Source organism: Amia ocellicauda, chromosome 5 (genome assembly GCF_036373705.1).
Source record: "Amia ocellicauda isolate fAmiCal2 chromosome 5, fAmiCal2.hap1, whole genome shotgun sequence".
Taxonomy (NCBI): Eukaryota; Metazoa; Chordata; class Actinopteri; order Amiiformes; family Amiidae; genus Amia; species Amia ocellicauda.
This window is the reverse complement of record NC_089854.1, coordinates 28,513,678-28,528,980: the sequence shown is the minus strand read 5'-3', so window position 1 is coordinate 28,528,980 and position 15,303 is coordinate 28,513,678. Positions and strand designations below refer to the sequence as shown.

Here is a 15,303-nt window from a genome sequence, read left to right as displayed (position 1 = left end):
TATTCAGGGCTGGGGTCAATTAGAGGTTTTCCATTCCAATTCCATTTGTAATTCCTTTTTCAATTTTATTTCAATTCCAATAAACCCTATTCTGTCAATGAATTGGAATTGGAGTTTGGAATGGGTCTGAAATAGGGAATTGGAATTAAAAAAGTGAATTTGACCACAACCCTGTTATTTACTTGATTTATGTATGTATTAAAAAAAAAAAAAAAAAATACACAGTGGAATCCAAATCTGATATCCTAAAATCATCATCATATTGCTTTAGACAATTTTCATTTTGCCAAATTAAATCAGTAATTATTTCAGTTAAATAACTAGGTGGTAGGGCGGAAGAAATTCTATTAGACGACCCTCAAAGATGGCACTTCAAAGCAGTGAGTAAATTGTGATAATTGTCATAGACCATTGTTCATTCTTGTTCATCTTTTAGTCTCTCATAAACACATTGACAAATAATAATCAGTCGACATCATAACTTGAAGCTAATGAGACTTTGTTGCTTTTGCTATTGTCTAATTCATATAGAACTCGTCTTCACAGAGGCACACATGCTACATTGGGTGTAATACTTCTACTTATTAAAGTGATATAGCCACAGAGCATTAGTTGCAATTGTACACACCTTATTTGAAATATATGACTGAGTGTTATATTTTATTTACAGTGCAGAAAGTAGGTCCAAAGTTTCAAACCATTCTGGAAGAAGATAAAAATATGGCCCATGCATATTGAAGTGATGGCCGTATATTCTGTTGGCACATAATGCCTTATTAAAGATGCATGGGAAATTTCGTTGTGTCGCCGCTCTGAAAGATTGAGAGTGAAAAGGTGAAATCCTTACAGACAGCTAGATAAAACCAGGGCCGCAGTTTTAACTTTCATGATCTCCCAAATGGATTTCTTCGGCTTTACAGCTGATGGATGTTTTCAGGTAAATTGCTCAAATGGTGGAAGTCGTAGTTGATTTGAGGGTTTTGTGAGCCCAGTCTCCCCAGCTCGCCATCCAGTGGGAGACGTAAGAGATGACAATTATTCTCATGGCAAACTGTAATTGTATCAAGGGCAGCAAAAGGGTAAAAGCAATATACATGGTTTGTTTGGCTGCAGCTGGGTATAGAAGTGATCCAATTTCAGACTGGAACGGATCATCCCATTCTTAATTAAAATCTTTTAATTCATTTAGTGTCAAAGTATTGCGTAAAGGCCATTTGCATAAGACAGTGTTCACCCAAAAATATGAATACATCAATAAAATAAAGGAGAGATTTGCATTCATGCTGTTCTTTTCAGGTTAGCTTTTTATAATGCATGAGTGTTTATGAGGATGCTGACATTCCTAGCTTTGTACTTTCTTCTCAAGGAGATGTTTTGTTGATGTTTTAATAAGTCCAGATCCCAAATATATAACCTCAGCATGTTTATTGCTCCTTTTATTAATTTCTTGTTGAGAGGAAGTCTTGAAACTTGAAAATGCTGAATAAAGAATCATTGGTAGAGGATCTAGGTCGACCGGACAGAAATGTATGGGACTGTAAGGACGAAAAACGTCACTTTCTGAAGCAAATAATACTTAGTCGTGTTATTTTACATTCGTGTGACATAGACTTGCCTTTGGGGGTACAATACCTAGTTTTCAACAGTATTTAAATCCATGTAAATCCACTGATTTGCTAACTCACAGGTTAAGTATCCTTAATAATATTTGGCCTAAAGTAAGGATGCAAATTCCTCCAAGCACAAACAACCCTGTGGATGTAATTATAAATCATTGATGCTTGTTATGTATGCAGACCTATAGGAAGCACAGCAATTCAAATCTCCGTTTTCTTGTGAGGAAAAGAAGAACTAAACCAAAACATTTCCTTAATACTGATTAGTTCCTCTTATAGTCTGTATTTTGAAACTTTTAATATTTTCATTTTAAAACTTTGTAATCTTATTGTTGTCAATGTCTTTTATTTCCCATGGCTAGCAAGCATTGGAACACCTAGTATCTTGCCTGTCAATAACTCATTAAAATACTATAGTTTTAGTACAAGGTTTAACTGAAAGGTTGATGTTTACAGAAATGGAGTGCGTGTATAGCTTAACCACATGTGATTTGCATGAAAACTCAGGAAGCTGACAGTGTCATGGAATAGTAGGGTATTAACAGGGCATAAGTCAACAGCATAAGGAATTGGGTTAAATGAGCTGCTTGGCACACAATAGTGTCGTAAAACCTAGTTCCCAGCTGGGTCTCTTTTGCAGATATTGAAATCATAAGAATGTGAGACCCTGAAATGTGAGTTCTCCCAAAGTCAAGGTTAATTTAACTTTTTTCTGGTGGAAGTGATTTATGTGTTTGTGTGTGAGTGTGTGATTTTTGGCTTTGACTTAAGTTTCCTTTGCTGTTCCTCCATAACAAAAAGTCCCCAATATATGTGCTTATCATATTCAGAGCCTTTAAGAACTCAGATGTTATTGTTGTGGCTTCTACATAATCACAACTCACAGGGACCCAGGTAATTCAATCTCCGTCCTTTATTATGTGCTCCTGGATTAAGTCCAGGCACATACCTTTGTAAGACTATTAGCATCTCCCTGTTTGTCTGTTTTGAGTTGTATCTTTATCTTTTAACAGGTAACGGTAAAGCCAGTCAGTGAGACGCACTCGTCACATTGTCACGCCACACTGTTGACATCTTAAAGGCATTTCACACCACATTTTTTTTTTTCCATGAAACTGTTTGCAAATATCTCTGCAGAAGCAGCTTAATTGCTTATGTCCTATATGTTTGCTGTTATAATTAGCATGACTGATGATAATTATATTCTGATTATGTTATTTATGCTGCTAGATATATAAAAAGCAAATGTTGGGAGACAAGTTCAGTAAGCAGAGAGAATCGCCAAGGTTAGTGTAGCTTGAAATGAAAAGGAAAATAAATAGCCAGAAAGAAGGAAGGAAATTTAAACATTATATTTATTTCTGGCAGGAATAGCTTTATAAGGCTACATAATGACATTTCTATCACTGATCATAAATTAGTTCAACTACAAAATGCAGAACTGAAAAGCACAAACTGTAAATATATGAATCCCATATTCCTTATGAAACCCAAGTAATTCCTTACAGAATCATTGAAGAAAATTGTGTTTATTCTGGGCAGCATTACTCCATTTGTGAAGAAGAATTCAGTAAATAACTTGCACAGTTCAGAGAATGTATTAATCTCATGAGTGTCTGATTGATTTTGCTTCCATACCCAGAAATAATAAAATACAATGAAATACAATACTACATGAAGAAAGAAATAGATATATTATCACATTGACCTATTTTTTCTTCTTTATCCTATTTGTTTTAATTAAATGCCCTAGATGTTCACAGGACATATCCTCACTGTTCTACAGCCTACTGTGTGCTCATCTCAAAACCACTGTAGCTGTTTCAGTGTATTCGCACATTATTGCTCCTCTGAACTAAAATCCTGTTATCGCAAATATCCTGCAACCAGTAGACACATTTCCAGACGCACCTTAACAATTGCTATTTGCCATGGAAATGGTTTAAGTCACCACAACTGGTTCCTCTGCATCACACTGCACCCATTCCCAGTCTGTATTTGTTACCACTAAATGGAGTATTGTTCCGGTACTTTTGCTATATGATGTATATAACCGTACAACCCAGCACAATATCAGGTTGAGTGCCCCTTTCACTCAGCTATTTTCACAGATCACGGATTCTTAATTGCACAGCTTGATTTATTCTTCAAAGAAAAATTTAAAATTGAATTGCTATTTGACTCTGGGTGTCAGTTTGTAAACAAAGTGCTTTTTATTCAGTGCCGTGTAGTTCATTTGGCTGGAAAAAAAAAGAAACAATCAGCCATGAATATCCTCAACAAACAATTGGAATCCCCAGCATGAAAACATGATGCAAATGGTTGAATAGTTAAACAATTAAAAACAAAAAAAAGACATGTTGTTAGTGATTAAATATCAGACAACTACTGACTACCTGGGAAAAAACATTTGCATTAATTAATACACTAAATGAACTAAGGGAAACTGAGATGCATTTAAATTATCTTTTCTAATTTGAAAGACTTCAGGACCAGTGTTGCATCCTTTAAATTAATAAGTGATGTGTTACAAGAAAAAGCTAAACAGCTTTGCCAGCTTTCAGGAGCTTCAAGCTAGACACAAAAAGTAAGCCGTGAAGATAGGCATCGTGGCAGTGTTGTCCCTAGATCCGAGGATAAGAATGCCATAAAGCAAGCAATATAACTCACAATAAATGGATGTGGCATTTTTGCAGCATAGGCAGATTTTATATTTTGGGTTATGAAAGAACTGGAATGTGTATTCAGCACTTTCAGACGAAAGGAAATAAAGCAAATAATATAGTTTTGCAAATTTACCCTAAATATGGTATTTTTTTTCTTATTCGTTTCAGCATTTCTTCCTTTCCTCAGCATCTTCCAAATTTTGTTCCAACTTATTACACATCAAACATAGCACAGTCAAATATCACTGAGATAAATTGACTGTTACTGAATTCCAAAGTTTGGTAGATCCTGTTCATTAATCTGATAACAAATTATGTGTAAAGGGGACTAGTTGGAAAAAATAATAATGGTACATCATCTTACTTTGCATGCCTTTGGGATTCGTATTACATGCCTGTCTCACTGTGTTCTGTTTTCTGCTGTTTGTGTCTGTTCGGGTTTTTTTTACAATATATTTGCTGTACTTTGTAACTTAGCAGTTGTGTCATAAGTAATGCTTAACACCCAGTGAAACTGGAATTTGCAAGAACAAAAAGTATTGTAAATGCTGAGCTCTTACACCACTGTGTGTAAACCAGCTTGTTTATTCATGTGCGAGTGGAAAAGAAAAACATTCTGAAATGCTCTGAATGTGATGTTGTTTTGGTAGATTGCAATGTATTGTGATGCTAGACTTAGTAGCCACTTGACCGACCATTTCTAAACCCTGTTTGTACAAAATAATAGTTTGGGGTCAGCGTTTGATATACTTTGGCGTCTTTTTGTTGTTTTGCCAGGCTTTGTCTGCTATGGAGGAATTCCGTAACCTAGATCGTGACATTGAAGGATCTGCCAAACGCTGGAAGAAGTTTGTGGAGTCTGAATGCCCTGAGAAGGAGAAATTCCCTCAGGAGTGGAAGAACAAAACTACTCTTCAGAGGCTTTGCATGATGAGAGCCCTGCGTCCCGACCGAATGACATACGCTGTCAGGTGAGAACGCTTGCTGTGTAAACTCAACATTTACAGCATCTCTGAAGCAACAGGGTTCTTTGGCACTCAAAATGGAAAAGTTCAGTCGCATGTTTGAAACTCTCTCTTGGTGCTATCTTCCCTGTGTAGGGTGGAGGTGCCCACACTTCACGGTTGTTTCCAGAAATGATTGGTTAATCCAACACGACAACAACTCCAATCTAATGCCCAGAGCAATCCCTTCTTTAATTGTTCTCCACATCAAAACAATCAGAGCACTGACTCCAGCAACAGCTCTGACCTCAAAGCAAATGTAAACCTAATACAAACTCTCACTCTTAATGTACAATCTAACTGAATCTTAAGAGACCCACCAACAGCTTATTCTCTGATATAGCTGTTGCACTAACCTCTAATGTGAATCCTTACCTTGCAAAGTCAACCTTACTCTTAAAATAGGTGTATCAGTTGAGTTTAGATTTTAAGATGGATCTGGTTATGTATAATATTGGATAAGGGTTACAGATGGTTACATTTACATTAACATTGTTTGGGTGTTTGGGCTTCTGCCTTGCGCCCTATGCCTGCTGGGATCAGCTCCGGCATCCCCGCGACCCTCGCCAGGATAAGCGGTTTCGAAAATGGATTGATGGGATAGATGGGTGTTTGGGCTTGTATTTGTTATTTATAGAGCTTTTAGAATTTACTTACTCAACTTTCCAATTCAACCTGAACACCCCAGTCAGATGGGGCAGAAGCTAATCACTTTACATTACCCTCTGTACCCAAAATGTTTCCTCAAAACTCATACCCTAAACCTAATATTTTTCCCAAACTAATCCTACCAAATGTTAGTCTTTAAAAGGACCTTAATCCAAATCATTTTCTTAAATATGTATTTGATTTTAATTAAGTTCTAGTAACCTAATGCTTTATTGCATCTTTCTTATTTATCCACCATATTTTATGAAATGTGAATAGGAAGAGGCCACAAGTTAATTCCAGTGGATGGAAAAGCCTTAACAGCAGGAACACAGTGATAGTTCACAAGAAACAGTTGGCAAGATACCTTCTAAAATACTCATTTAACATTTATTTCCAGAAGATATGTGGGAAATGGGGATACTGTAGCCTTCCAGCTCCATGGATCTGATAATATATTCTTCAGTTCTTCATTAGTGGTGTAACTGAACATCTGGGCATCTGATTATTTCAGCTGTTGAGTGTTATCTCTTTGAAGCTATAGTCAGAAGCCCTCAAAGCACATTTTTATTTTGTTTGAAAATATAATTAGACCTGGTTCTTCTAATTGACCAAACTGTTGATTGATTAAATCTAGACAACTGAGTAGCATTGGAGGTACATACATATGGGTTTGTACTTGTGATGCACTCTTATGTATATGTGCATGTATCTACTTACATGTCATTTTTTTATTATTATTATGTGTTTTGTTTTTTTAAGCACTGGTACATGTTTATAATATCCATGATTATCAGCTCATTGAATCCCAATAACACCTGCTTTTAAAGGAAGATCATCTTTTTACTTCAGTCCACATCAGCAAGATGGTCAGTAGGCTTGCTAGATCATCATGATACGTTTTTAATGGCTTTCAAGGAATATTTGTGGGAGACTATATAAGGGAGACTTTTTGTCACAAGTGAGAAAATTGAATTTTAATTTCAAATGTTATTTACATTTCCACAAAGCAAACATTAATAAAAACAACAACAAAACAAACAAGGCAGGCTTAAAATAAGCATTTTCTTATCTCCCCAGGGATTTTGTCGAAGAAAAGCTGGGCAGCATGTATGTGGCTAGCAGATCATTGGACTTTGCCACTTCATTTGAAGAATCTGGAGCAGCCACTCCTATGTTCTTCATTCTGTCTCCTGGCGTTGACCCACTTAAGGATGTTGAGAAACATGGTAATGTCACAAATCCTGTAGAAAGTAGCCCAATGGCATTTGGTTTTTACTTACTCTAGCATTTTGCTATTGTGTAACTTACAGAGCTGCTTAACATTCACTGTGTTGCCAGTAATGTAGAGATCTTCCTTTTCTAAAGGTTTGACAAGACACTGGCTATCTTTGTGCAATGCAAGTTTCCCAACCTGAGGCGTGTTGCTGATTGAAAATAATTATTGTAAAGGATTTATCTCTCTGTAAATGGAGATCAGATACAGCCTGCCAAGGACCTCCCAAACAGTTAATCTTGGCATTATTGAGCAGTGTTTTGCTGGGTACTCGACGACTATAATCTCATTAATGGCTTATTAAAGCTTTAATTTTGATTCAGCTGGGGAAGAAAACAGTAGAAATATTCAAATAGAGTCATGCTCGGGTGTTTGATTGCCAATGGACTGATTCTTCATTCTACAGCTGTCAATGTGCCAAACTTTCTGAAATCATAATACTGTCAGATACTTGTAAGTGTCCCCAATTTTTAAAGGCTCAACAACTGAGCGGCTTCACAATGGTTAGCAATATATTACTAGCATTCCAAACTCCTGCCTTCCTCTCAACGTGGACCAGAAAGCTACACTCCTTGCATGTAATTTCATATGCTTGCGTGCAGCTTCTGTTTCGAAGTAATAAAGTCCCAAAGGAGTGTGACAATTGATTACGTGTGACTCGGGGACAAACACAGTGAGGTCTGCTAATACTTTAAAAGTATTTTGGCCTCAATTTGATACATCAGAGGTAGTCTGTAAACAAAACCTTAGAAGCAGCATAAATTGATCGTGTTGCTCAATGGACAACTACTGTGTGACCTAAATTGTCAAAAGTCTGTTTCATTTCTCCTGTGTGATGCCTTGCACACAGATCACTTTTGCAGCAGGCATTTTGTATATTAATTTAGACGACAGATTCAACTGTTTTGTTTTCAGTAGTGACGACTTGTGGTATTGTTGTTTCAAAGGTTTGATGGTTTATGTTTTATATAGGTCGAATTTATTTTGCCTAGAATGTGCTGTGTTATCTTCTTATTTGTTACACAGTAAAAGTAGAAATTACAATTGTATCCCTGACTATTTACACTCAAGATGCACTATATTTCAAGATATACAATATTTTCACCAGTGTTTTTCAGTTGTTTTTAAAAAATAATTTTGCTAATCATTTCCCCCATCAGTTCCAGGAGACCAGTCACCCACACAATTTGAAAAATATCCTGATATATTTTATACAGACAGGCAAACTCCAGCCATTGTAAGCATCATGAATTATATAGAATATGAATATAATAGGTATAGAATGGTGGCTAAGTAAAGCTCTAAGTTCAAATTATAACAAAGTAAGCGAATCAAGGGGAAATACTACTATAAATGTTACTATAATAATATATTAGCAGCAATTGTATGAGAACAGAGAAGATTACATTTAAATGAATTCCATCAACTCTGCCTTGAGCATTCCTGGCAGAGTTCTGCTTTACTGGGCTATCTATCTGAGCATATGTATTCACACAATTATTAATAGCTGACTCTCTTTTCAGGAAGAAAACTGGGTTACACCTTTGACAACAGAAACTTCCACAATGTTTCCCTGGGACAGGGGCAGGAAGTGGTGGCAGAGCAAGCCCTGGACCTGGCAGCCAAGGAAGGACACTGGGTGATCTTACAGGTACACTGCATGACCTGCTAGAACTGTTTTTTTTTTTGCTTTGATGATGCTACAACTTTTAACATACACGTTTATAATAGAAGGAAATGGAAAAGGATTTCTTCTATGCAACTGTGGTCTCTAGTACTATACCATGTTTAGAATATTGATCATACTTTTATAATACTTTAAATTTAAGTAAATTGGTCCTACTAATGTAGAAAAAGTTAGTCTTCAATCTTTTTTTTTTTTTAATTGAATTTCTTAGCCCTGCACTACTCTTGGATTTTATAATGTAACAAAAACTTTAAAAGCATAACATGGTATTATGTGCATTTTAAAAAGATATCTGTGCTAAATCTGGCCATGATTTAAGAAATAATCCCTGGTGCAGTCCTCAGCATTTGTAGGGGGTGGTTAAATTCCAGTTGTGGCTAATTCAACCCCCGGCGTATCTCTCTGTGTGTTTGTACATTAAAGTAATTGAGCACAAGTAGGTAATGTTTGCTTTGAAATTTGACTGATGTCTATTAAAAGCTTGTTCAGCTGTGTTCTGCCTTTGACTCCAGGCTTGTTCAAAACAATCTTTAAATTAGAAAGGCGGGGATTAGAGACTGCACTGGAGATATTGCAGACTACATGGGATTCAGGTAGGGGCGCCTGGGAGAAGTGTTGCATAGAATCTCAATGATTTCTATTGATAGATATGGATGGCAACACAAAACACAAGAGACCCAGGTATTGTAAATCATGCAATTAGTAAATCTGTAATCTGCACTTCAGGACTTGGACTGCAAAGACAAGCAGTTGTTTAATTACCTTTACCTTGCATAATAAAGGCAATCGATACGTTTGCTGTGCCAGCTTGAGCCGATCGGCTTCATCAGCACTGAGACTCTGGATCTGGACTGGAGAGAAGCACTTTTCTTGATTCATTGCTTTCAGTTATGAATTTAGTGGAAGTGTTGCTCTAGATCTCAGGGGTCACAGAAATTTCTCCACCATTGAAGGATAATTAATACAGATGAGGCACAGACGTCTGCTCTAATCAAACACAGGGGGGCGAATAAATTGATTTTCCTTTGGATAACCAAAAAAAAAAAAAAAAAAAAATCCTCTACTGAGTTCCCAGTGTGATTTTCAAAGACATCCTTTTTGTATAATAATTGTTAGAGCACAGTCACTCTTTACTTTTCTTGTGATCTTAATTAAATCATGTTGCTGTTTTTATTAATTTCCTTGGTTTTATCATCATGTGACAAAAGGCCACTCCATAGATCAGAAACTATTGCAGCACGAGTATGAGATCTCAGACTGTTGTGCATGGTGTTGTGGTCACATGTAAAAAGAACAGTTTTATCCTTTGGTAACCCACTTCTGAAATCTGTAATTGTCAGCTCTTATTAAGGTGAATTTCAAGGGAGCAGCCAAAAATGAAGTATTGTTATCTTGAGCTATAATAGTTTCTATAAGTGGCACATTCTTTTTTGGAGCATGCTGACTTTAAAGTAAGAAACCCAGGCCGAGTGTGTAGAAATGTAAACTACATGTAATTTACCTATGATACGGATAATTCAGTATTATTTTAAATATATTTGTGCTACTTTCAGTTGCCATAATGCATGTAAGCTAGGAGTTGCTTTAGATCCTACAGAGATAACGTTTCTTTGTATTTTGTCATTGTTTTTGTAATTGAAAGGTACTTTCTTAGATGTCATCGTTTTGGATAACTGCTGATCTGGCCTTTAAATTTGTCTGTGTGCTGGAGCCTTCCAAAAAGGAATATGTCTATATTTAACCTTGACAGTACAATAGGTCTCTCTGCAGTCTCATGTATTTAAAGGACAAGTTAATTTGGGAGATTGAAAGATTACTAATTAGCCTACTGCAGGCCAGATTGGAGGGTGTTGGGGGTAAATCTATTCTTCTGCACTGACAGATGTAGTTTTTTTTTTTTTTTTTTTTAACTTGTTTATGGTTTTGTAACTTTTACTCATGCCATTTTCTACCCCTCATTAACTGGTGCCATTTTTCATTTAATTCCTATTTTCGCATCAATGGAGTACAGTAACTACCTGTGCTCCAATCTTCGTCTGAATGTTGTGTATTTTTCAAAGCCAAAAATGATAAATACAGGCCTGTTACACTTACTGAACTTGTATTCCCTTGAGCAGCCTGCACTGAACAGAAAGTGTATTTTCAGGCCCCGGAGCAACGCACAGCAGCTATTTCTCAACTACACAGCAACGCAAATAAAATAACATTAGATTAAGGGGATTTAAAAAAAACAAAAAACTCCTCTAATAGATATCGGCCTTAATGTGTATGTTAGTCTTCAATATTTCTTCATTGTGAGGTTGAGGTAGTTTAACAGAAAAACATATATATATATATATATAATATTGTTTCATGTAGTTCCTGATTTTGTGTTACCTGGGGCTGTTGACGGGAGGTTTTAAGGAAACAGATCCTTAAATGCTCAAGCTGCTAGTTTGACTTTCTGGATGTCAAATGAACACTGGGTGATGGTAGAGGGAATCAGTGGCAGTTTCGTGCATAATGGTGGTTGTTGAATAAAACAAGAGAGTAGAATTGACTTTCTTGCAGTTTAGTTTATCAACCATTACCAAAGTAAGTAGTCCCGATTCCCTAAAAACTGATCCATATACTGTCAATTGTCAGTGGAATGCTGCCAGGGGAAAGTAGGCCACATATGTAAAGCCGGTCTTATTGTAGAACAAGTAGTACGGTGTTAACAAATATGAAAAAATCCTAAAACTCTCAGCAAGTCCACAAGTACATTACTTCATATGTCTTTTTTTGTTGTTGTTTGTTTTTTTACTTTTCATGTGTCTTCAACACAGTTGTTTGTTTTGTTCTGCAAATGCCAAAGTCCCAGAGCAAGGGCTTGATTGATTTTCCAGAGGATTTCTCATGCTTGTTCAGACTCCCCACCATGTCTCCCATGTGTGTGTGTACGGAAAATCAAGGTTATGTTGTACCTTGAACCTAGAAAATGTCTTGACCCAAATGTGTGGTTACAGCACTGTGTTTATAATGGAGGTTTTGTTTTGTTATACAAGTGTCCACATTTATTGAACTTGGATCTCGGTTTTCATTTTATACAATTGTTATGTTCTCTTTATTGATTATAGATCATCCAAAGGACCTAGTATCACAGTTAAGCATTTAATAGCTGTCTGATGTCCTACTGCTAGACCTCATTTAACATTGGCTGTCATACAGTATTGACATAAAAGTGCAACAGAATGGGCTTCAAAGAGAACACGGCCCAACCATGTCATAAAAAGAGCAGTATAAAACATGAAAGGAATTAGACCTCTGTAGGATTTCTTCTATGTTAATGTCGCTCAAAACTTATGACTTCATGTCCAAAACAAAGCAAATAAAGTCCATTAAGAAGAAAGGTCAGGCACTTTATCGACTGACTTAATTCCTCCTGTTGACTTTACTACGTGATGAGCCATTTTATTTAAACTTGAGGATGTTTTTGGTGGAAAATAAATTAGCTTTTATACCATTTTTAATCTAAACAAATGTATGGTATCTGATCGCAATCCAGTCATTTTTACATGCCATCTTTTGTAGCACCAGGTTTTCAATTGACTTTTAAACTACATAAGAAATAAGTGTGAATGTTTTTACTTTACTTTACAGTATAAAGGATCTGTGAACTGGAGTGTGTGTGTGAGAGAATTTAATCTCCGTGTCAAGGAATATTTGCTCACAAGTATTGATATCGATTGAGAAAAGTACACAAAAGGGTGTTGTTATTGCGTGGTCTTTTAACACCCGATATTAGGATTTATGAGTTTAAACTTTAGCCGAGTAAACTTTCAGTCTCACAGCAGATTTGAATGGAAACCTCAGAAGATGAAAAGCTTGTAGATCTTATGAATTAATCTGCTACGTTTCACAGTCTCTTAATTAGATTTCCAAATGGGCAACCTTTAGGAATATCAAGGCTTGACTAGTTGCATTATCACATGAAAGTGGAAGGAATTTTCTCAAGTGGCCAATTTTAGACAAACCTATTTGCAATTTAATTTGTGTGTACACTTTTTTCAAGAAGTTTTTGGGTAATTTTTTCCCCCTTCTCCATACATGTCCTAGCTGTTAAGTAAGGAGCAATCTCTGCAGCAGTTTTACTTCATACTGTGCATGTTGTGCATTCCTCTGATTAAACTGACAATGAGTAAATTAAGAATTGCAAATTAAAGTAAACCTATAACACATATTTAGAGCAGGTTTCCACTAACTATTTTTCCTAGTATCTGCAGTATGCATATAGCAAACAAATCTTTTTAAAATTTAGGTTTTTTTAGATGCACATCAAGGTATCTCAGTGACCTTTGTGATCTGCTAGTTTAACCTTTTTTAACATCTCTATTCACTAACCCCCGCCGCCTCTTTGTTCAGCAGTGTAAATTGTTTTTTGTTTTTAAATTAAACAATAGTCAACTTGTCACTCTGTGGCTCAGTGTTAATCAAGATGTAGCTACTTAATTCTCCTTACGTGTTCAAGATTACTGAACCCTTCCACAAGAAATTCTATTGCATTAGTAAAATGAGCGCAATCTAATTTCAGAGACTGTGAGTTGAACGTCATCTCAAGGTCTTTTTTTTTGTTGTTGTATTAAGATGCAAATGAGATTGTTTTTCTGAAGCAACACCTCATAGAAATCGCCTGTGAAACCCTGATTAAAATATCAAATCAAAATATGAAACTAATTTGAGATTTTTAATTATGTCTATCATTTTGATCTCGAAGAACAATTCTACTATTCACATGTAAAGATGATATAGGTATCAGTGGTTTTATGGGCTTGGCGATTCATTCTCAGGAAACTTATAGACAAAATGAAAACTGGAATACTGCTTTTAAGGTGAATAATCATTATTTTACCAAATAACATTTCAAATTCTATTTCCTGAGAAAGACCAGGCAGGATCAGATCCTTGTCAAAGCCAAGTTTAAATCTGTCTTATGTAGTGCCATATAACTTGCTTGTATGCATTTGAATTTAGTTTTATTTATATAGTATTACTGGAATATAGAACACGTTGTGATTATCTTATAAGAACAAAAGATTTGTAAGACGATTTGCAGGTGTGACATGGAAAAGAGGCACTGTAGATTGAAAGAAATGGAAACATCTTGGGGAGGCCAGCAGTGGATCAATAAAGGCTGTTGATCATACCATAAAAATAAAAATATATATTTTCAATTCAATTTTCAATTTTCATTGTCTTTACATTTTAAATTACATTTAAAAACCTTTCTTTTTCTTTCTTTCTGCCTTCCTTCTTGCTCCCTCATGCCCTCCCTCCTAGCAAATGTATTCATGCTTGTCAATCTCATCCCTGGCCATTGAGCACACCCTGTCCATTTGTTCCTACTAGAATATCCATCTGGTGGCCAAATGGCTGAGCACCCTGGAGAAGAAGCTGGAGCAGCACAGCGAGGGCAGCAACCAGGAGTTCCGCGTCTTCATCAGCGCTGAGCCCGCCGGCACTGCTGACGCTCACATCATTCCTCAGGGTATCCTGGAGAACTCCATCAAAATCACCAATGAGCCGCCGACTGGCATGCACGCAAACCTGCACAAGGCCCTGGACAACTTCAATCAGGTAGGCCCGGAACCTGAAAGAAAGTGACAGAAGAGCATGACTGGGCATCACAATTGCCTCACGCTTGAGTTTGACGTTTAGAGAAGAAGGGATGGGGGGTCATTTTGCAGTTTAAAATGGATACTTCATTCTGTGAACACAGTCGCTGTGCAGGGTGCCTGGAGCCGATGCGTAATTACACAGCCAGCTTATCACATAGTGTCTGTCTGTTGATGCATTCGTACACTGTTAGCAATTTCTCCAGCTTGCATAGCTCCTTCACCTGTGGGACTACACCGTGTGAGCATGCTTTCTCACCCTCAATGCTGACCTTCATTTTTCGATGCCCTGTCTTGCAGCTGCATTAACAGAAGGTTGCATATGTCTTCTACCAGCTGTTGTAGCTTGAGATTGGGGGGGTAATGTTTCAAGGATCTTTTTTTTTTATCCAGTCTGTCCCGTTGTTTAATATTCTCTCATATTCCCAGAGACTCGCCTGTGTAACAGTGCATTGTCCACGTGAACCAAAACAGTTGGGACCTGTGAACAAAAGGAATGCTAATGGTTCAGGAAGCTTTTTCAGTTTTGTAAAATCTCATCAGTTAAATGAGGAAGCTTGAAGCCGGCCATTCTACTCGCATTATGATGATTGAGTTAAAATGTAGTCTGGAGCTCATGAATCCAAATCCACTTAGAACTTCACAGCGATCATAAAAATAAAAACCAATGGGGGTAGTAAAATTTTGTGAAGTGTCATTTAAAGACACTTACTCCTCCAGGTGAAGGGGAATAGCTCTTTTAAATGTGATTTTAATTTACATCCAAAAATGTG

At 36.6% G+C, this 15,303-nt stretch overlaps 1 protein-coding gene across 1 annotated transcript in view; it reads left to right on the top strand.

The window, feature by feature from the left end:
- Positions 1–15,303, top strand: part of dnah9 (dynein, axonemal, heavy chain 9) — a 117,657-nt gene that overhangs the window by 85,186 nt on the left and 17,168 nt on the right. The window contains exons 61-64 of the mRNA XM_066704676.1: positions 5,060–5,253; positions 7,015–7,163; positions 8,734–8,861; positions 14,265–14,492. Of these exons, the coding sequence (XP_066560773.1) occupies positions 5,060–5,253; positions 7,015–7,163; positions 8,734–8,861; positions 14,265–14,492 (699 nt within the window). The remainder of the gene's footprint in view (positions 1–5,059; positions 5,254–7,014; positions 7,164–8,733; positions 8,862–14,264; positions 14,493–15,303) is intronic.